The following is a 23,784-nucleotide window of genomic DNA, read 5'->3' on the forward strand; positions in this document are numbered from 1 at the left end:
CTCCCCTAAATAGGGGGAGAGTTTTAAGTTTTCTTTGTCATAACTTAAAGAGTCATTAATACTCTTTAATAAATTTTAACATGTATAAATAAATTTTAACATGTAACATGTGTTAATAAATTTTTGACATGTATTAATTTAAACACTTAGCTTTTTGGTGAGTTAAATTTCGTTTCTATATTATTATTTCTGTAATTGCAATAAATTTTTCAAAATCTTTGCTTTTTGTTACATATGCATAGAACTTGTAAATGAAGTCGGAGTCATGGTACAGTGGCTAATAATTTCATAAAAGCATGCATTATAATCTCCATTATAATTCCTCTCTTAACTGGTGATTATTTAATTTGAAGTAATAGCATTACTTAATATTTAGCATAAGCATCACATTGTTTATGAGAATAGAGACTTTAGATAATTAATATTTACAAATAAATAAAAGTTATTGCTGTATTCATTAAAGTCTTAAAAATAAATCTTCGAAACTTCATATAAATCCTTTAGTTATTTGAAACGGAACTGCATTAAAATAATTTTCTTTGTGAAAATTATTAATTTCAGTTTTTTTCAGATAACATAAGTTATATGTTTTCTATGTTTAGAATTGTAGAAATGTTTTTCGTTCACGATTCCTTATAATACGATGTTATATAATTAAAACTTTTATGATATTGGTAGAATGGCAGTATTGTAGAAATATGATTTTTAAAGAGAACTTTGCACATTCGGTCTATATTTTGACTTTAAATATTTCTATGAAATTTTTACATGGATTTATTTTTTGTTATGTAATGGTGAAATTAACGCACAAATGATATTTAAATGCAAAAGATGCCAAGTTTTATAATCTTATTTCCATGCTATTAAAAGTAATTACACATAGTCTGTAGGAAATAAATTTTGTAAATATCCACTTTTTTGCTATATTCTTTCATTTAAAACTAAAGAAGGATTTTATTGTATACTGTCAACAAATATTTCTTCCTTGATGCGGCAATGATTGAACATTAAATCAATAATCATCAGTAATCTTATAAGCCAAATATTGCTCTTGCTTGATTGATTGCATTTGTGCTCTCAGCTATTGACAAGAGACTACAACACGTGCGTAATATTTGAAGATTAAAAGATTTTAAATTAATGGCTATCCATCAGAAACTTCTAAGATTTTTTTCATTATATTATTTTATTATGACATGAGATATTTTAAACAACAGGAATTTAAATGAAATTTGTTTTAATATACTAATTAATTTTGATTCTACAGGTGTTTTAAGTGAATGGAAGCTAAAGTTTAAGAGAGCTTTTATATTTTCTGCTTCTCTTCACTGTTGTAATGTGTTGTTATGTATTATATTAAATAATATTAACATTATTATAACATTAATATTATATATGTTACTATAACAATAATAACATTATTATGTAACATAATACATGCATTTATTTTATTATATTGCACTTTTAATAACTGCGCACACGTATAACTAATTATGCAATTATACGAAAAGATTGCGATGATCTAGCGGTGAAAACCGAGCTTTCAGATAAGAACCATGTAAGATCCTATACATTATAATTCCCTTATTTTTTATAAGAGGATGCAAATAAATTCAGAAAGAATTTTGCAGACAAAATTTAATTACATAGTTTTGATGTAAAATATAATTTTATTTTATGATGATTGATTAAATACAGTCAGAAGAAAATATTCAAGGGAAGCCTTATATTATAAAACAGGAAATTTGTTAAATATTCTACTTGAGATTGCTTTGAATATTTTATAAAGATCTAACACGAATGGGAAACCATTTTGCAAGAGCCTGAAAATTAATGCATTCTGTAAAAATATTTTCAGAAAAGCTTGAAAACGGAACTTCTGTTTCAATTTTTTAAAGTTCCTAAAAATAATGTTTACAGACATTTCTCATTTTCCTATGGCTGGAAAAAGAATACAAGTTATACAATCTCGACAATTGATAAGATTTTCGTAATGCTTGACAATTTAATTTTTTCAGAAATTCTATTATTCTATTCTATTTGTCTTCAAATTCTATTTTTCAGAAAGACGTTCACAATATTTGAAATTTTTTTTCTCTTTTATTCTCGGGAGGATAAGGTCAAAATGTAAAACTAACCAAGAATGAACAAGAAAGTCAATAATTTACACCTTTTGCCAAAAGCGTCGCAAAATAGATGTATGTAATCGTTTCCCTTCTATTATTAGAAGCAGCTACATGAAAAATACTTATATTACAGGAATATCGTTCTCGGTGTTGTACTTGAATGGAATTACAATTCGATGTAAATCATCAATGAATGCAATCAGCACTATTTCTTTTGTTCTCTAATCGAACATAAAAGCGCAATACCAATATTCCGAGTAAATCATCGTGGTTGGATTCATCAAGCAATACAATCAGAATTACTTCTGGTTTGTTCTCTCTTCCAACATGAAAGCGCAATACTAAAATTCAAAGCAAATCATCAAGGCTGGATTCATCAAGGAATATAATCAGCATTATTTATTATTTTTTGCTCCCCTTCGCCTTAAAAGCGCAATACTAAAATACCAAGCAAATCATCAAGGCTGGATTCATCAAGGAATACAATCAGAATTATTTCTTGTTTGTTATCTCTTCGAACATAAAAGCGCAATACCAATATTCGAAGCAAATCCTCGTGTTTGAATTCATCAAGCAATACAATTAGAATTATTTCTTGTTTATTCTCTCTTCCAACATAAAAGCGCAATACTAAAATTGGAAGCAAATAATCGAAGCTGGATTCACCAAGCAATACAATCAGAATTATTTCTTGTTTGTTCACTCTTCGAACATAAAAGCGTAATACTAAAATTCGAAGCAAATCATCGAGGCTGGATTCATCAAGCAATACAATCAGCACCATTTATTTTATTCTCTCTTCGAACATAAAAACGCAATACCAAAATTCGAAGCAAATCATCGAGGCTGGATTCACCAAGCAATACAATCAGAATTATTTCTTGTTTGTTCACTCTTCGAACATAAAAACGCAATACTAAAATTCGAAGCAAATCATCGAGGCTGGATTCATCAAGCAATACAATCAGAATTATTTCTTGTTTGTTCTCTGTTCCAACATAAAAGCGTAATACTAAAATTCGAAGCAAATCCTCAAGGCTGGATTCATCAAGGAATACAATCAGATTTTTTGTTTGTTTGTTTGTTCGCACTTCGAACATAAAATAGCAATACTAAAATTCGAAGCAAATCATCGAGGCTGGATTCACCAAGGAATACAATTAGAATTATTTCTTGTTTGCTCCCTCTTCCAACACAAAAGCGCAATACTAAAATTCGAAGCAAATTATCGAGGCTGGATTCCTCAAGGAATACAATCAGCATTATTTCTTGTTTTTTGTTCTCCTTCACCTTAAAAGCGCACTACTAAGCATAAAAGCAGACACCCATCAAGCGTTTTTTTCCTACACCGTAAATGAACAATTGATGGATAACGAATTGATATTGGTAAAAATGTGCCCTAATTAATGATACCTTTGTTCCTAAGTGTCATTAGCAGAAGTTTCACCTTCGGGGTCAAATAAATTGGTAAGATTAATTACTGAAAACATTGTTTCTGGACTACGCTTCTTAAAGCAATTTATCAAAGTTTAAACATTGTTTCTCAAATTAATCATTATATGGAAAGAATTTCGTGAAAGGAGGTCACACAACACAATTCATTTCCAATACTGAGTTTGATACTTTCTTTTAAAACAAAAATTAGTTCAGGGACAGTGAGAAGAATTAGACAATTTTATTGGTGAAAGCGATAAGAAAAATACATTGATATTATGGTTTTTATGAATTCAACATCTCTATTTTGCAATTTCGTATAATGAAAACCGTTAATTACACATGTGTGATAATTTAGTGGTTACTATTGGAGAAATTTATATTTTATTTCTTTAATATGTATCTGCATAGAAACATTTTAATAATCATTCAAGAATCCAAGTGTTAGGAATATTTCAATATTCTTTTAAGGATCTAAAATATATATTTTAAAGAGAACTAAAATTCCAGATTAATCTCTTAATGATCCCTTTTCTAAGAGATCAACTTCAAAATATTTTTAAAATATTTTTTTCTAAGAGAACTAATTTTAAATACTAGATTAATCTCTTAATTATCCCTTTTCTAAGAGGCCTGAACTTTCGATAAGAATATAAAAGAATTTCATTTGAATCATTTTATATTAAGGTGTGCTTACATTAAGCCAATATTGTTCCGTCAGTAAGTTCACGCATACGTTAAAGGGGAAAATATGGGGCAATGACATGTAGTTGTCCCATTATGAGAAGTGTCATTGTCTGAACAAGACGCATATCAACAAGAGCAAAAGAGATACAGATACTCCAAAAGCCAGTCTTAGAGTATACTGTAGAGACAAAAACAAGCTTGTACAACTTTTTTAAATCAATCATAAAGGGGTATTGAAAAAATGACAACATCCCCCGCATATCATTTATCCGTTTTTAATTTGTAATGACGACTAAAGATAAATTATCACATAGTGTCTTGGACACCACATATCTTAGTTAAATCATAGGCCCAAACAATCGTTTTCTCTTTTTGGGCATGCGTGCCCTTATTAGCCTCGCAGCAATGAATTAAACGCTCCTTAACACTGAACTAAGTGTAATCACATTCCTTTAGATAGTTTTTAAATAAAATAAATTTTGCAATCTATTTGAAGTTATTTCAACCACAATTAAATTAATGATTCTCCTATATTAAAAAATAAATGATATACTTTTTTCCGGCAAAATTTTTATATCTTTTGCAAGTGCAAAATTAACAGTTTAATTGACAATTGCAAAATCTCCATTATAACCTTGTCTACTTCAATTTTTTTTTTAAATTCTACTTATGTCATATATAAAAAAATAATAGTATATTTCATATTAATCCACAATCAATTTTTGTATCCGTAAACAAAACTTTTATTAATAATTATTTTTAATCGTAAAGATTACATTATATAAAATATTATGATGCTTTTTTCTATCATTTGCATCTTTAATTTAAATTAAAAACTGACGAACTGTGTTAAAAAATGAGAAATCAAGTAGTTACTTGAAAAATTACTGACGAATTTAAGAATATTAAACAATTTATTTTCTGCAAAATCTATAAAGACATTTTTAAAAATTAATCATGATTTAGTTAAAAATTGAAAATTACAATTTAAATATTTCTTTACAGCAATAAAAAGATAGTCTAGATTTGCATTATTTTAAAATACAAAAATTACATTTTAATTGAATCAATCCCATTTCCTTAAGAGTTTGTTCTTTATTTTAGTATTTTTTAAAGTTTCATGTTATACACAATCTGTAACAATTATTTTAGAAAATGAAGATAGTTCTTTTAAATGCGAGTTTTTTTAAATGTGAAATATTTTTCACATGAAAGCTAGTTCATAACTTTAAAAATATTGATTTCTATTTCATTGCAATTTTATTTTCTAATTTATATATTTTTCAGTTGGTGTCCCCCCCCCACCAATAGAAAATTATAAATTTTTATCAATTATTAGAGATGAATAGTTTAGCTTGATGTTGATTGGAACCTCTAAAGAAGGAAAAAGAAATATTTTACGATAATTTATAATATTTACTAAAATTCCATCTTGTAAAAGCTACGGCAATGGGAAAAAATAATTAAAACTTATCAATAAATTTCCGAAGAAGTATATATTGTTTCTTTTGTGTACACAGATTATTAATAGTAAATAAATGTTGGGAAATATTGTGAACTACACTTAAATATCTGCGGAGATATATTGCAGCCTGAAACGTATAAAAATGCTAAATGGTATGTCTTAAAAGCTACGGCAATGGGAAAAATAATTAAAACTTATCAATAAATTTCCGAAGAAGCATATATTGTTTCTTTTGTGTACACAGATTATTAATAGTAAATAAATGTTGGGAAATATTGTGAACTACACTTAAATATCTGGGGAGATATATTGCAGCCTGAAACGTATAAAAATGCTAAATGGTATGTCTTACCTCTGAAGTGATAAGATCAACGGAATCCTGCAATCCAATTTCATCTCCGTAGAATGTTGAAAATGATCCTGGCAGGATTGTCAATAAAAACAGTGCTGCCATGTTGGTATCTCCTCCAATTCTGTTGTTGAGTCGCATTGTTTCTGCACTTCCCATGTGCCAAACGATTGGAGGAGTAAAAGCAAACTGACTCCAGAATTTTCTGATGTCATCAACCTCCTTTCCAATGAGGTCACTTCCATTCGATTTCAGATTTAAACTGGCATCCACCACATCGAACATGGATGGCACAGCCAAGAAAGTCAGCGGATCCATGACTGACTGCAAATACTTGAAACTGTCGTGAGATACCATCAACAATTTACGTGTGCTGTTGACGCTGTACTTGTCAAGCAGCTGTCTCCACTGGTGCAAAATCTTGATTATGTGGTCGGAATTGGCGACGTGGATGTTTTCCAGGTGTTTCATGTAGAATCCATCGATCCCTTGAGACAGCCATAGTTCCAAAACGCTTCTCATTTCTAATTGGAGGAGTGGATTTGACCAGTTCAGGAAGAGGTGGTTGCCGAATGTTCTGTGAGGTGGTGTCCATGTTCGGCCGTTATAGTCTGGGTTGGCTTCAAGAGGTGGCTCCTCTCCCTAAAAAGTATTAATATGTGTACTAAGAGTTTACATTGAAGTATTAATATAAGTACTAATAGTTTTTATGTAAGAATTAATATGTGTACTAAAAGTTTATATACAGATATCAATATTACTAGTAGTTTATATGCAAGTATTAATATGAATGCTAATTTTTTTATATGCAAGTATTAATATGTGTACTAATATTTATATACAAATATTAATATGTGTACTGAGAGTTGTATATAAATATTAGAGATATGCTGATTCCAAATACCTTAATTTTATTACATTATCAGTGGGATGCATATAAGCTTTAGTGCACATATTAATATTTGTTTATAAAGTATTAATATGTGTACTAAGAGTTTATATGCAAATATTAATATGTGCACTAAAGTTTATATGCATCCAACTGATAATGTAATAAAATTAAGGTATTTGGAATCAGCACTGTTTGTATGTATGAGTATCCAGAATTAAATAATTTCATTAATATTAAAGAACTTCCAAAAATTTTAACTATGTAGGATCTAAATAAGTATTTATCAGTTTTACAAAGAGCGCGAAATAACAAATTTATCCATATGAAGATAAAAATAAACAAATGTTCATATCGAAAAGAAAAGTTGTTGTTGTTGCTTGTGGCACTTGCCACGGACAAGCCCGCTGCTACGAAGACAACGATTTTAAGCCCGTGGAGGAGCGTCTCTTGTTTTTATAGTAGCGCCAACTAGGGCCAAGAGTACGACTTTGCTACTCACGCATCACTCATTCGCTTGCACAACCCCTTTTTACAGGAGGGCACATTCACACATATCACAGATAGAACAACGAAAGAACAACCATGCCCAAACCGGGACTCGAACCCGGGACGCCCAGATCACGGGGAAGACGCGCAATCCCTATGCCAGGACGCCGGCGCCGAAAAAAAAAGTAAAAGCATATGTTGTTAATGTAAAAATAACCCATCATACTAAAGATAAATAAAAGGTAATAAAAAATGGTGTTTTAGGAATTTAAAATTTCTAAACTGATTGAAAAGCAAATAAAAATTGCTTTTTGCAGATATATAAACACAAAATATGAAAAGTGATAACAAAGTGATGAATTCATTTATTTCGAATAAAAATAGAACATGCTCTGTTGTTCGTGCACATCCCCAAAAATAGCATAGCTTATATCAAATTTATGATACTGTGCACCCTGAAGATGTCCAGTACTAACTATAGATGGTCAATAAGGCCCTACAAATAAGAATGTGATCAGGTGAAGACTCTTCCGTAAAACACTTGGGGCAGACTTCAAAGCGCTTAGAACCCTCAGGATAATTCATAGTTCTAAGGTGTTCACTGAGAAAGCGAGTAAGAATAGTCTGATCTTGCCTACTGCAAGAGTCAAAGAGTCCAGTTGAACGACTGCTCTTATACCAGTGATGCACTGGTGGGACAAGCCAAGTGGTTTCATTTTGGCTTTTAGATTTCGAGATAATTTCCATGTAGTTAAGAATTTCAATAGGCCCAGAGGCATCACTAGCTCTCGCATTATCCAGGGTGTGCGTCACTATTCTATGCTCTCAATAGCCTAGAACATGGTAAAGTTTATTAACGGATTCGGGTTATCTACTTCTGAATATTCCTTATTCTCTTATGTCGAGTGACGGTGGCAATGAAGCGACCCTCAGAGAAGAGTATATGTATAGATACTATTCAGCTAATGTATTTTTTTAGATAAAAATTTAGTCGTGTTGATTAGAATTCTTTTTTTCACCATGCTTAAATAAAAATTTAAAATTTTTTATCTTAAGAGAAAATGCACATTTATTTAATTCAAGATGTAAACCCATTAGCCATTCAACTGATATACAATATCAAGTAATTTATCAACATTCTTTTACAATATAATAAATAAATAATCAAAATTAAAATTTTAAGGGGGTCCGGGACACATTTTGAAAAAAAATTTATTAATTAATTTAAAATTTTTTGTACTGATCAACCATCTTATTAATAAGCAAAATCACAACACAAAAGTTTTCAAAAATTTTTTTTTAAACTTAAAATTTAAATTTTTTTTTCAAAAAAGTGACGTTGTTTTAAATCGATATAACTCAAAATATTTTTGATCAATTTTTAAAATTTTTTCATTAAATCAAACACAAATATATATTCTTTCATTTTGATTCGGCAATTTAAAAAATATTAATTTAAAAAAAATTAAAAATTTGAATGAAAATTTTGAAAAAATCTTGGGTACTTTTTTTTTGAAAATTCATATCTTGAAAAGTAATTTTTTTTTTTTAATTTGCTGAATCAAAATTAAGGCAAACAGTTTGAAAAGTATGTGTTTCAAATTTCAGACCTCTATCTTTATATGATCTGGACTTATATCAATTTGATCACAACAAATAATGAAAAAACGCAACATGGTTAAAAATGCGTTTAAAGTTTAAAAATAAAATTTATAAGAATTAAAACTATTTAAATACATTTAAAAGCTTCCAGATGCATAAGAGACGCCTCCCTTCCTCACAAGTGTTTATTTTAATTTAATTTTACATTTACAATTAAGAAAACAAATTTTAGAGCAGAAAATTAAAAAGCACGTTGCCTCATGAAATGTAAACACAGAGGTTCTAATAAACACTGAATCTCTTCGTTTCACTTCATTATTGAAGGAGTTGAGTTGTATACAAAATAAATCTAGGATTTAAAATAAATTCTTTAAAAATTTATTTAAAAAAAAATCAAAAATTAAGCTAAAACAGTGCCGGGAATTGTCTGTTTACATTTAAAGAGATGAAGTTGCCATGGCAACGCCTTTTTGACATTTGGGATTTCAAAGCAGTGGTCAACACAAATTATGATATCTCTAGTTCTAATTAAGACAGAAACATGATTTAAATGTTATTTCAAGCAGAAAAGCATGCAAAATTTTTTCAGCAAAAAAAATTCGAAATTTGACGATTTTTGTGTCCCAGACCCCCTTAAAATAGAAATTTAATCCATAAAATCATGATTGTTTTCCTTAATTTAAACATTTTATATTAACTTATTTAAGAAGAAGTTAATAAATTCCTTCAACAATAATGTTAATTACTCGTTTAAAAAAATGCAAATGAGCTATTTCCATGAAAAAAATATCTTTTTGATCAGACTGAGTACATTCTAAATTTTCTAGTCAAAATATAGTCATTAGATATTTAGCTAATACAACATTTCAGATAATTTAAATTAATTGCTTCATTAATTGTATATAATAAAAATAATTTTTCAACGGAAAATTATTAACAAAATCGTATTGAATTTCTATAATTCAAATACTTTATGCATAGTGAATTCGTTGCTTTTAGTATTAATACAATTCTAAATCATCTTCCAATCATGCAAGTCATTTGCGTAAACAAAAAGTTTAAAAAAAGAAAAATATTTTGACACAAATCCAATTCTGCCTTCAAGTAATTTATTATATTATATAGGACTTGGAAACATTTTTTAAAATTTTTCTCAAGTTAAAAAAATAACTTTATTTCTGTATATATAACCATAACACCAAAAATTTATTAGTAAGGCAGAAGCGAAAATAGAATAATTTCATTTTCGCACCATAAACACGTGTGCAAGATCAAAACGAAGTTTGTTTAACAGTTGTTTTAAAGAAAGAAAATAACGATAGGCAGGATTTTATAATGTTCGACCCTCTTCGAATGGTAAGAGCTTGGGCGGGAAAAAAACGAGACGAATTTTGTTTAGGATAAATTTATTTCGAAGAATGTTTGCACAGCGTATTTAAATTAGTTTACTTTGGAAAAGAGAAGTGCTCTCTTCTCTTATTCCTTCTTAAACTTTTCCCCACTTCTGGAGACAGACTTGGGTGACATCTTTGAGTTGTTTTCTTTCCTTATTTGTTTTATAGAGAGAACCGTTGCTATTGTTTAGATGTAAATATTTGTATTTATTTTATGTTTCGTCGATATGTTCTTATTTTAATCAAGAATGTGTTGTTTCACAATGTAATTTAATTCTATTTATATGATTCGAAAACATTCGTATTTTCGAATTTAACCTTAAGGCATTCGAACCGAGTGTAATCGAAATGCAAAATATTTTATTCTAAGAAGTAGTTTACTGTTTTATTTGAAGAGAATTTTTTTGTAAGTTTAAAGGAAACAATATCAGTTTAAAATTGAACGTTGAATTCAGAATAAATTACTTCTTTTTCTGTGCTGAAAATTTAGATGGTATGTAGATTCTATTGCATTTTTATCTTTTTTCAACGCTATATTTACGATTATATGTTGGAATTTCATTTCTTACACACAATTGTGTATTGGAATTTCATCTACTAAAATCCTTCTTTATGAATGTAAATAAAAAAATAGGAAAAACGATGCAAGTTTCGAAAATAATTATAAAATTTGAGGGAAGATAGATTTTTCTGCTATGCAATGGATGACATCTGAATAAAAGCCTTCTTTATGAATGTAAATACAAAAATAAAAAAACGAAATATCATATACAAATCGAAACATAATTTATGCATATCGAATGATAAATTTTATTTCGGTGCCCACTGGAATGACATTTGTCTAAAAGTTTTCTTTATGAATATGAATATAAACATGAAATTTAATGTAAAATTTAGAACACGTTTTAGAATTCGTAATAAACAATTCTTCTATTGGACAATGGAATACCATCTGTCTTAAACCATTAATTAATGAGCATAAATACTGAATATATTATACGGTAGCAAGATTGATTTAACCTTTTTCACTATGGATGTCACACGAGCCATACAAAATTCACCATGCAAATTAATAGGGGAGATAACAAAATATAAAGTCGGCGTCCTGGCACAGGGGTAGCGCGTCTTCCCCGTGATCTGGGCGTCTTGGGTTCGAGTCCCGGTTTGGGCATGGTTGTCATTCCGTTGTTCTATCTGTGAGATGTGTACCCTCCTGTAAAAAGGGGTTGTGCAAGCGAATGAGTGATGCATGAGTAGCAAAGTCGTACTCTTGGCCCTAGTTGGCGCGACTAATAAAACAAGAGACGCCCTTCCCCCACAGCGGTTTAAAATCGCTGTCTTCGTAACAGCGGGCTTGTCCATGGCAATTGCCATAAGAAACAAGATAAAATATAAAAAGCCAAAATTGTAAGGAAAAATTTGGTTGTAAAAGCCACCCACACGAGCTAGAGGGCTCTGTTCGCCAGTGCCAATATTGGAGTTGAACATTTGGTACTTAATTTACAGTCTGTGTACGAAGACATTTTACAAATGGTAAGATGCTAATCTATCATATTACCATTAACGAACCTAGATTATTATCTTCATCCCACTACAGATGGCTACAAAATGCTGGGTACTTTCCAAAAGCTTTTCCGATTTACGTGTCTCCTTTGTGAAACGATGGCTACTATGAATAAAAGGGCTTTCAGAATACATAAAGCACACTTTTGAGCATGAATTGAAACTGGATGTATGTATATTCTATATAAGTGTAACGTAAAGTCTCATAAAGTTTTTTTTCAACGTTTATCTGCCTGTTAATTATTAAACGGTATTATATTTGTTTTTGTACAGAAATATTTTAGGCGGATATAACCGAATGAACGCCAAAGTCTCTTTTAGCTCGTAATTAATTGGAATTTAAAATATAAATCTTCTCTAGGTTTGTATTCTACCCTCTAATCTATATATGTGTCAATTTGCTTACTCAAGATGAAGACCGAGCCTGTAAAGCGTTAACGCACGCGCGCATGCGCATACATTCTATTGTATTAATAAGAGACGATTAGTAGATTTGTTTTCACCCGTTTTTTTTTCAACTTCGTGCTAAATGTAGCAAATTTTTCATTAAAAAATTAGAAGGAAAATTTCTATATTATAAAGATATTCAATACCGAAATACAATAAAAATTGAAATATGCTAATTATAACATTAAACATTTTTTTTTTTTCATTTATTCGAACCTTCTGTAGCTGAAATAAATAGTACTGAAATAATGACATGTTTCTATGCCTATCGTAAGCAATAATTTTAAGGGGAAAGGGTAATAAGCTGGTATTTAATTTTTTTATTATGTACCTATAAATGGGACACTTTACTCCTTCGAAAACAAAACCATTGGAATTTAATCGTAAGAGCGACTAAAAAAACTTAAAACTAGACTTGCAGTAGTTCACCTCTAAAGTAAGGTTTTATTGGAAATTAATAACTTTAACAAATTGCCAATAAGTCATATCACTGACTCTCCGACCCGATCGAAGACACACGGATAATGAATACTGAATGACCGGACAGCCGCAACAGTAACACTGGCGGGAACTGTGGTTGAGTACCTAAGGGCCATCACCTCCGGCCACGGTACAACCCTTCCCGAAGAAAGTACGTCCCATCATCGATAGGAGGAGCCAGATCCCCCACCTTTTTGTGTGCACTCCAGGGTGGCGGCATCCAACCACCATACCGGAAGCATCTCATCCTCATTTCGAGGTCTCCCCCGGGGGTTAAAAATTGCCAATAAAAATAACAACAATTATTCGTAATGAAGACACCTGAAAGAATTTTTCTCATTTTTTAAGAATATAAAGTTTATTCTTCTCAAAATAGGTTACTTTTAAAAGTTGACTTTGTTACTCTTTAAAATAGGAAACGGAATATCATTCTTAAATTAATTTAAGAATTACGGATTTATAATCATAAATTATCAAACCATTCCTTTTTCAAATACCTAAATGATAAAAATTGCCAAACTTTATACCAAAAATAATATTTCATATCTCGAATATTCTGAAATGTTTTTAAAATAAATGCATAAAAATCAACTTATATGTCATTTGTTTCTCCATTTCTCCATTTTAATAAATTATATTGCTACACCAAAAGTTTTAACTTTTATAAAATTTGCTAGTAATCCTAAAAATTCTTTATCCAATTACCATTTACCTAAAACTTAATTGAATAAAATCTAATCTTTCAACTCTTATGAAATTTTTTTAAATAAAAGGACATCGATATGTTTAGACAAACATTTTTATCGTTAATCCGAACAAACTCAGAAACTTCCGAAATTTTGTGCAAACTTTCAAGAATTTCAAATGCAAATCTAGTTTTAATAGCCGAGTGTAAACAGAAATCTGAATAAATGCATCTTTTCCTTCTAGAAATACTATATCAGCAATTTCTGGAAATAGCGTAGAATATTTTCGAGAGAAATACGGATTATAATATGGATGCGTTTATGTAATGTTTATCTCAGAAAAACAAACAAAAAATATTATTTGTATAACGATAAGTGAAAAGATAAAAGTTTTTGGAAAAGGAAAGTTTTTGAATTATAATTCAAGTAATATTTAAAATGCTATCTTTAAAAGGCTTGTATGGACTTATGCTTAATATTACATGCTAAATAATACAGCATAGATATAAAATAAAGTTTTTAAATTACATTAAACTTATGTTAAATTACATTTTATTTCTCTAACTTCTGAATATTTTTAAATAAGACTTTGTAGACACATATGAAAAACATTAAGTATAAAATTTCTGAAAAAAAAAAAAAACTCTCTGAGAAACAAGTATTTTATTTGATAAAACTCAGCGTTAAAATAATTATATTTAAAATATCTTAACTGTCATCTCAAAATAACATTAGGGGGAAATATACGAAGAATAAGATTACGGCGAATCATATTGTCATGGATATAATGTTAATGGGCTTTCAAGTAATGGATGCAGCTGAGACAAATTTAGTTTTAAAATTAGTATTCGGTATTGTTATACAATTTTTCCGTTGTATATATGTTTCTAGAAATAAAAAAAAAGTGGAATAAGGGAAGATGATGCTTTATTTTATGAAAATCCCATAAAAATCCATGGATGACAAAAATAGAGTTATGATGTGCAAACAGAACAAAACTCATAGATATTAAACACAGACTAAGAAACAGCAGCATATCATTAATTAAATAAAAGTACAATGGCGGTCAATGTAAAACAGGAGAGTTCGCTTTGCGGTTAACATTTAAGAAAAGAGAATTAATTATTTGTCTGAGAGCTTCGTCTGTTGCAGTCTCCCAACATAGCATGGGATTTTCTAGAAAGATCGTAAGTTCTGGACACATAATAAAGATAGATTCGAAATTCATGCATTGTCCATATACTTCACTTTTGTTGCCAAAATCGCCAAATTCCTAACCAAGCCACCAAATGCCCTCCAAGAATATTGGGAAAGTAGAGGTCATGACCTGACAAGCATTAAGGAATTTTTGTAATTCGTTCTTTCCAGTGATGATACTTTACATTAATGCAATATTTCAGACTTTTAACAATATTTACTTCATTAAAACTATGTTTAAGTTAGAAGAAGAATAAATTTACTCGTAAATCACGTGATTTAATTTGGCTCAACTTAGATAAATCTCCCAAACTGAATGCCCAAGAGATTTATTTGAGTCCTAATTCGTTAATCAGAACTATGAATAGGTAACACAATTTACACATGAGCCAGAGAGTCTCGATTTGAACTAATGCTTCAGTAATGGCAGATTATTTGATACAGTCAGTTTTGAAGCTCATTAGGTTTGTGTAATCGGATCATTTGGAGTAATGGAACATCAAATTTAGTACGCCTTTATTTGAACTTATGAACATACATTTATTATGTATTTTTAAAAAAAATCATAAAATAATAAAACTACTAACTATTAATTATATTTACATGAACACACATATAAATTAATGTTGCGTTTATAAGCAATAAAAGTGTTAATATTAAATGTTAAGGTACATCATATACTTCAAAGCAATGTTTTACATAATCTTTGAATCCTGCCTCTTCGTATACACAACGAACCTCGTCCCACCATCAATTTGCAATACTTCTCTTCCAGTGGAGCGATACTATGAACTAGTGGGAATGGTTCTGCGCAAAACTTCCTCGCATGCTAATTAAGGTGTTATCCTAGAGAATGCCTTGAATGAAACTGGCGTACAATAAAAACATTAACTTTTGGCTTGAATTTAACCTATTCATTCAATATATTATACCATCCTTGGCGCGTTTTTTGGCGATTAATCCCTTGCATCTGGTTAATAGTATCGAAAAATCGAATTTGGGTTTCAGACCAATTCCTCCCAACCGATTTAAACAAAAATTGGACATAAAACTACACCTGTAGTTACAAACGCGTCTACCAAATTTTATATATTTAAGTCGATTAGTTTTTGAGTTATCAAATTTTCATGTTTTCGTAACTACAGACCGACAGACGGTCTACCTCTAGTTAGATTTCCTTCAAAATTCGTCAGACATCTGCACTATAGATATTAAATCTGTGTACTGAATTTTATTCTCTCGCTTAGTTCTGTAGTTATTGCGGTAACTTATATTTGAACTGTCGGACAGGCAGACTTTCTCTGAACGGATTTTGTTCAAAATTTGATAGAAATCTGAAAATTTGGTTTTAAGCTTGCATACCAAATTTCATCCATTAGTTCAAGGCGTTTTTGACAAATCGGTTCTGTCTTTCTTAGAGTTAGACAGACAGACGGACGGATGGATATTTTCTGAAAATGTTCTTTTCGAACTCACGGAGGTATAAAACGTGAAAATTCGTCAAAATCTCGAGTTCGAATTTTACTTTTTGAGCTATACTTGGTATACGAGAAGGTAAAAAAAGGAATAGTATTTCTTTCGTTTAGAGAGCTTTGTTCACCTAAATAAATAAATAAAGTCGCAGTAATATCATAAAGACAAAATTTTTAAAAAATGACTATTTAATTATTCAAAATATGTAAAAGAGAACATTAATTTAAAGAAAAAAAACAAATAAGAATTTTAAGAAAACGCTATAAAATTTACATGGAAAATTACTTCTAGCATATTGAAAAGTTTTTAAATTGCTTCTAAATTTTTATTTCATGCATTTTTATTGGATTAATTTCGGTATAAGAATAGCGAGTTAAAATTGAATTTCTATTGAGTCAACTTGTTATTTAGATCAGAGGATGAATTAGGCAGATTCGTTGATAGCGGTGAATCATGAGAAAGATAAAGTATGTGGGAGAGTTTCATTATGGTTCATTCCCTCATTGACCACAAACGTGACTGGGGTTGGATTTCTCTGCCGGTTACAGTGAGAATGGATGAGGACATTCTTCAGTGTCAAGTAAGGTTTAGGAATGTTAGAAATATATCGAGAAGTATCGATAAATATATGGGAAATGATTGGTTTGATACAACAAGAGCAATTTTCCGTTGATGCAAGAGCATAACATAACTGAATTATGGTTTGAACGTAATTTGTAGATTTATGAGTTTCATGATTTTGAATTTTTCGTATTTATTATAATGGTTTCCGATCTTATTTCATTCCATATTGCCAGTTGAAATTCCAACATTTGTCGAAATAAATAATATTTAGCATAAAGGCTTGTCCTTTAATATCAAACGTCTAATTTTTTATTCAGATCTCCTCCCCCATCCTCCAAATTAAACGAACTTTTCAGAACTGTCAATTATGTAACTGTAAATTTATTTTAACTCCCTCCAGCAGGGAGGCATTTAAAACAATCTTTGCTTCAAGTTTCTAGCATTATACATGTTTATCATTATTATTATTCGTGGTAATATGGTTTTACTGAATGTGCAGTACGTTTCAGTTATATTAACGTTTGATTTTTAAAGCAACGGCTATATTGGGACAGAGAGTAATATTAAACCGCAGTCAGATGGCGAGGACAAAGCCTGAGCTGTCACCTTTCTCTCCAAACTTCCGGACCACAACAGCAGGAAGCAGTTTGGTCCTGACGGATTTAACGTGCACCGGGGCCATTTACATGAAAATTCTTCAGTGGAATCGTATCTCGAACCTGAAACCCTCCGGCTTCGAAGTTGAGAGCTTATCACCAGGCCACATCAACCCAGGTTTAATTCAATAAAGGCGGTATAAAGTAATTACAGGAAGTTAAAAAAGAACATCAAGGCTTCTTAATGTTATTAATTAAATGTTGAGTTAAAAAAAATATTTTATGTATTTATATGTTTCTTGATGATAATTTCTCAACTGATTTTAGTTGGTTTTTAAAAATTACAGGACGAGCTAAAACAACATTAATATTCGCTTTCATAATGTAATTAATTAACAGTTAAGTTTTATTTGAATGTATTTTGTATGTTTACATATTTTTTAAGCTAATTTCTTTTATTCATCATAATAATTTTCAACGGATGTTTTTTTTTAAATTTTCACGATATTACCTTAAGTAAGCTGTAAACCTAATCGCAACAAATTTCATATTCATTTTATTTGTCTGCATTATTGATAAAAATCAAAGAGCTGTTTTCAATTAAGAAAATATTTGACTACAATATTTGTTTATGAAAATATTTGTTAATATACCAATAATATACCAACATTTCAATTAATCATTGAAATAAAATTGTTTTTATCATTAAGACACTCCCTTAATCAAAGTCGACAAATTATATTTAATCAAAAACAAGACAGAAAATATTCTGAAAATAATGAAACATTAGTAAAGATAAAAACGTGATTAGTTGAAAATAATACAATGAAGTAATGGAGCTTTAACAAATGTAAAATATTAAAAAAAATTCTTAAAAATTCATAAAAATTAAAATATATTATGAATGTTATAAAAATTTCAGTTAATAATATTATCTACACATCTTTCGTTTTTGATTCCCAACCAAATTTCTATTTTCAAAAAAAAAAATACTTTCTACTTTTTTCGCACATAAATTAGCATATTGAGGAGTATTTAAATATATCATTAAAGTTTTTTTATTACTTTGCAATATAATTTAATGTAGCAAACTTACATGGAATTACTAGAAAATTATAAAAATACCATTCCTTTTGCGTTGAAAAATATTCAATTAAGTCCTCAAAAAACTTGAGCTAAAGAGCTTTTTTTATCGTTTTCTAAAAGCTAATTACAGAAAGAAATCATATTCTGAAGTATTCAATATTAATAGTTTGCATAAAAATAAGAAATAAATAAGTAAATAAAAGTGTAACAATAATTATTAAAGTATGCATTTTTTTAAACAAAATAAAATACGCCACAACACAAATACATTTCTTCAAAAAAATGTTAAGACTTAAATAACAATTCAATAAACTATTTGAATTAATTGCCATTCGATCAAATTTTAAGCAAGTTTGGTATATCTATATAAAATTTAATTTGAATGACTACATTTTTTTAATAAAAATTAACATTTTTCTTTCAGAAATGGCCACGTTTTTGTCATTAGTTAATTAAGAAACTTAGAATGTTTAATCTTTAAAATAAAAGACTTAACGATTATTTTTATTACATTCGGAATACAATTCCATACAATTTTTAGTATTTTAAATATAGAATGACCAGAGTAAAACTTTTGAAAGACTTTCAGAAAATTAAATAAGCTTACATAATTTTGGAAGAATTTTTAGTTTGAAACGTAGCATTTATTTGCAAACAGGAAACTGAATATTACTAAATCAATTTTAGAATCCCGTGTCTGTTGTTAGAAACAAATTCCAAAGAGTAAAAAAGTTACTTCGTGAAAAAGTCAAAATTTTTACTTTACAATTCAGGACATGTTTTACAAACATGTAGCTTAAGAGAGAAAGACACAAATGCCATCATAACAGAACGTGAAACTCACTTCAATAAAGATTGAAATGCTGTTCACAAAAGCTATGTCAGAGAAAATCTGCAGATTATCTTCAGAAGATGAGTTTTCGCTGTGCTGTCACTCTGTCAAGCTTAAAGGAAATTTTAACCATGCGTTGAATAGATTTCTTTGTTCCCGAAAAGAAGCAGACGATTTTTAAAAAAGGCAAATATCTGCCAAAATAGAATAAATAATTTTATGGAGATTTACTTTAACAAATGCATCTCAAAATTTTCCCATTTAGCTTTTAATGTTATGTGAAATACATTTTTTCTTAATTATTTGCAGTTAGTAATATGCATTAATACGCAATCCATAATGTTAAGAAATTTCAAAATTTGTTTTGCTGCTGCATATAGCAAATATTTCTGATTTATTCTGATTCTTATACGAAAGAAAAAAATATATTTGTTTTCTTTTTGCATTTTTTTTTTTATTTTACATTCTTGTTGTCTTGTTTTCTAAGCAGGAAAATAAAACAATGTCTGTATTCAGATTAAAAGTTTTAAAGTTTTTAAAAGAAAAATAATCTATCAAAATAGAATAAATATCTTTGCAATGACTTTTTTAACCAAGTGTATCAAAAAAATATTTTTATTCTTTTAATTGATGTTAGAGTTAATATTTTATTTATTTATTAGTTTCTCACATTGATGAATCTCTAGAATCAGACAATTATTAAATTTACTCTATTGGTTTAGAAATTATTAACTTTGTCTTTTTTAATTGGGAATTCTTTTGATTCATTTTTATCCAATGAATTAAAATAATATTTCATTCCATATTTGGAATTCAAATACACTTGATTCATAATTCTTAACGTACATGTTTTTACATGCAGGAAAAAAGCAATAGAGTAATTATGGAAACACTCAGTAATTATATTTAATGTAAACATATAAAGCCACTATTTAACACATTCAACACCATATTTTCATGGTATCCTAAAGCATCAAGGCGTGAAACAAAATTGTTGAATTATCAATAGAATCTTCAATATGAACGCTGAAAATTTGCAGGTATTTAAGATAGCAATTAATTTATTGTACTTATATAAACCAAAGCGAAAAATACGTTCTTTAATATTTATTATCGTTTGAGGAAGAATCATTATAGATAGTAATTTTAACACGATATTACAATATCCAGGGAATTTTAAAATATTAAAAGAAATGATGGAAATGATTATTAGCTTTTTAACAACCATTTGAAGATTCTTTGAACTTTATTTGGCCATTATTTCCTTATTCAAAAATTTGGATAGTTAATGAGCTTAACGGCCAGTCACAATAAGGTTTATACGGCTGTTTACTGTTTATACGTCTTAGTTCTGTGGCAATGGGGTGACTGGCTGTAATTGAAAATAATCAGCAATAAAATATGAATATATAAACTCCAACCAATAGACAAAATCATTCTTAAATCAATCTAAAATAAACTTTCTGGGGTATAGTACCGAAAGCATGGGCAGAACAAATTGTAATAGTTTCCTGTATGACATTTGTCTATTCAATTGCCTCCCATATCAGGATGCAATCTGATACACATATTAGAACATTAGCCATCTCGTCCTATTAAAAATGCAGTACGGTTTTAACACAATTACACGCACACGTTTTCTAGACAGCGATCTGTAATTGGAAAATCTTGGCTCATTTCGTGAAACATGGGTCTCTCACATCTGTATATTATTATAACCAAATAGAGTATCTGAATTTTATGTAAGAGAATTCTAGATTTCAATCTTATTATTTTAACTTCACTGAGTTATTTCAGAATGATCCTTATTGCCAGTTTAAGAATTTTAAATGCTGTGCAGTTTTAATATCAAATTTTAAAATAGATTTTAGTAGCCGAATCCAGTAATTTTAATTTTATTCATCTAATTTATAACGATTCGTCATTTCCAATCATTACTTTTAGGTCAGCATAATTTCTTTGACAAGGATTTAGATTCAGCCAAAGAAAATCAATAATTGGAAAAGTTATGAATGTGCTTTTATATTATTGAGTGTTATATGTTTTTTAATTTTAATAATAAATGTATAGGTTATGTCTTCTATACATTTAATCTCAATAAATTTGTTTTTGTATTGATTTAAAATTATATTGCTGCTAAATAATTAAGAAGTTCGGCACTTATGGTGTGAGCTGAAATTTACACAGAAAGGTACAAGGCATTTTTCAGAGTGTTAAGAGGCCTATCTCTCAAGAGAAAGGAAATTTGTGTCAAATAATAAATAACAAAAACAAAACAAAACAAATGCTGACTTTTCATTTATATTAATTTGCTATTGGTTAAAATTTTAAATATAAAATAATTTGGCTACATATTATTCAATAAGTATATTTAACTAAACAGTGTATTATTTTATATTTTCTGAGAATAAAAATATATTAATTATTTGTAATAAGTTTTATTTTTTCTCTTATATAAAGTCGTTTTGCTTCATTATCAGAGCAATTTGAACTTGAGCATTATTTTTTGAACAACAAATGAATGACCATTCAACTTATATTACAAAAGAAAAAAATATTCAATTAGGTTCAACTAGGGATTGCAATACCGGACCAAAATTTCAATACCGGTATTCGGTATTTTTTAAATCTTAATACCGGGATACCGGTTTTAATACCGGTATTAGAAATTTTGGAAAAAGAAAGAAAACACAGGTGTTTCTTTTTTTTTATTATTTGCCAGTTTTGTTAGAGAGTGTAAATATAACAAAAAAAAAGTGTAATAAATTATAACAGTATATAATCACAAAAAAGTAAAGAAACATCTTATTTATTTAAATCACAAAAAAAGTGTAAATATCACTATTCAGTTTGTGGTAATATTACAAATTTTTGAAATGTGATCTAAAACAACATAATGCATCCATTGTACTGTCATTAAGCCTGAAAAGTAATTCTGTGTGAAAATTACCAGCTGTCGAAAACGCTCTTTCGGCATCTACGCTAGTTGGTGATACTGTTAGCAATGCGCAATATACTTTTTCCAAGTATTTATCTCTAAATCCCTCATCTTCAAATAAATCGATTTCTCGTCGGATGGGTTTGGATATAGCTGATTTCTGTATTGTATTTTGGTTCGTAGAATTTTTTTTATTTATTGCTAATTCTAATTTTTGTTCAAGAGACAATTCCTTTTCACTATCGACAGTAGTGACATCATAATCTTCGATAATTGAACCGAATTCTGAATGTGGATAGGTTTGTGGGAAAAAAATTCTTAGAAACTTTACTCTAACTTAATCAGATTTGAATTGATTATTTTCTTTTCTTCTTTTCATTTTCATTTATAAAATCATTAGAATTATGTAAATACCATAAGACATTTTCTATTTCGGTATGCCTTTCTTATGTGCGATTTTTCAATTTATTATAGTTGGAATCCGAAGTTTCTATATCCACAGTATTTGGATTCTTCTGTTCTTTATATTTTTGGTATAATACATCTGTTACTCCTAATTGAATTCCATGTGCATAGCACAACTGCTGATTTGCACCAATCAACTTTCTAACTTTTTTCATAATTGTTGCTCCATCAAGTCGTTATGGATACAATATTTTCTTTCAGAGATAATCTATGTACAATATTTTCTTTCAGGGAGACATAAAAACAAAAACGTATACTATATTGCTATGTTCGCGATACCTGAACATATAGTGGAGACAATTTTAAAAATTTCTAGTAAATACCGAAAAACCGGTATTTAAACTTGTCAATACCGGTATTACAAAATTGTACAAATGGCTCAAAATACCGGTATTCGGTATCCCGGTATACCGGTATTGCAATCCCTAGGTTCAACATACTTAAAAAATCCTTTTAATAATATACACAAAAAATAAATTAATCTAAAAACATAATTAAACTAGGTCAATCTTTAGCAATAACTTGCTTCCTTCTGATTGACTATCTCTTTCAGATTGTAATATAGCTTGTCAGAATTCATTCAGAGCCTCTTGTGACATTTTATGACAACATGCTACAAAGAATATGGTATATAACATTTTGAGTGCAGATTAAATAACCTATACAACTTCATTCATAAAATGTTTCGGTATACTTGACATTTAAGCTTTTTATATAACAATAACTATTTGTATAATGTGCAGATTATAATCCTACATTTTTTTTTATGTTTCTGCAAGATTCTTTGGAAGATATGACGAATTCAATAAAACCTAATGAATGCAACATTCTACTTACAATTTATCTGAAACGTTGAAAGATAAAGGATACCACTGATGGGCAAACTCATAAACTAATGCAACAAAAGTAAAATATATGTTATGATTAATATGAGAAACATTATCTCTTGAGTTTCTGTTCCAGAAATGTAGAAAGTGCTGTCAGCTCACTACAGAAAATTGATTATGACAAAAGCAACTGGT

At 29.0% G+C, this 23,784-nt stretch overlaps 1 protein-coding gene across 1 annotated transcript in view; it reads right to left on the reverse strand.

Moving 5' to 3' along the window:
• Positions 1-23,784, reverse strand: part of LOC129981317 (maltase A2-like) — a 127,276-nt gene that overhangs the window by 55,671 nt on the left and 47,821 nt on the right. The window contains exon 3 of the mRNA XM_056092106.1: positions 6,065-6,703. Within this exon, the coding sequence (XP_055948081.1) occupies positions 6,065-6,703 (639 nt within the window). The remainder of the gene's footprint in view (positions 1-6,064; positions 6,704-23,784) is intronic.

This window comes from Argiope bruennichi, chromosome 8 (assembly GCF_947563725.1).
Source record: "Argiope bruennichi chromosome 8, qqArgBrue1.1, whole genome shotgun sequence".
Lineage (NCBI taxonomy): Eukaryota > Metazoa > Arthropoda > Arachnida > Araneae > Araneidae > Argiope > Argiope bruennichi.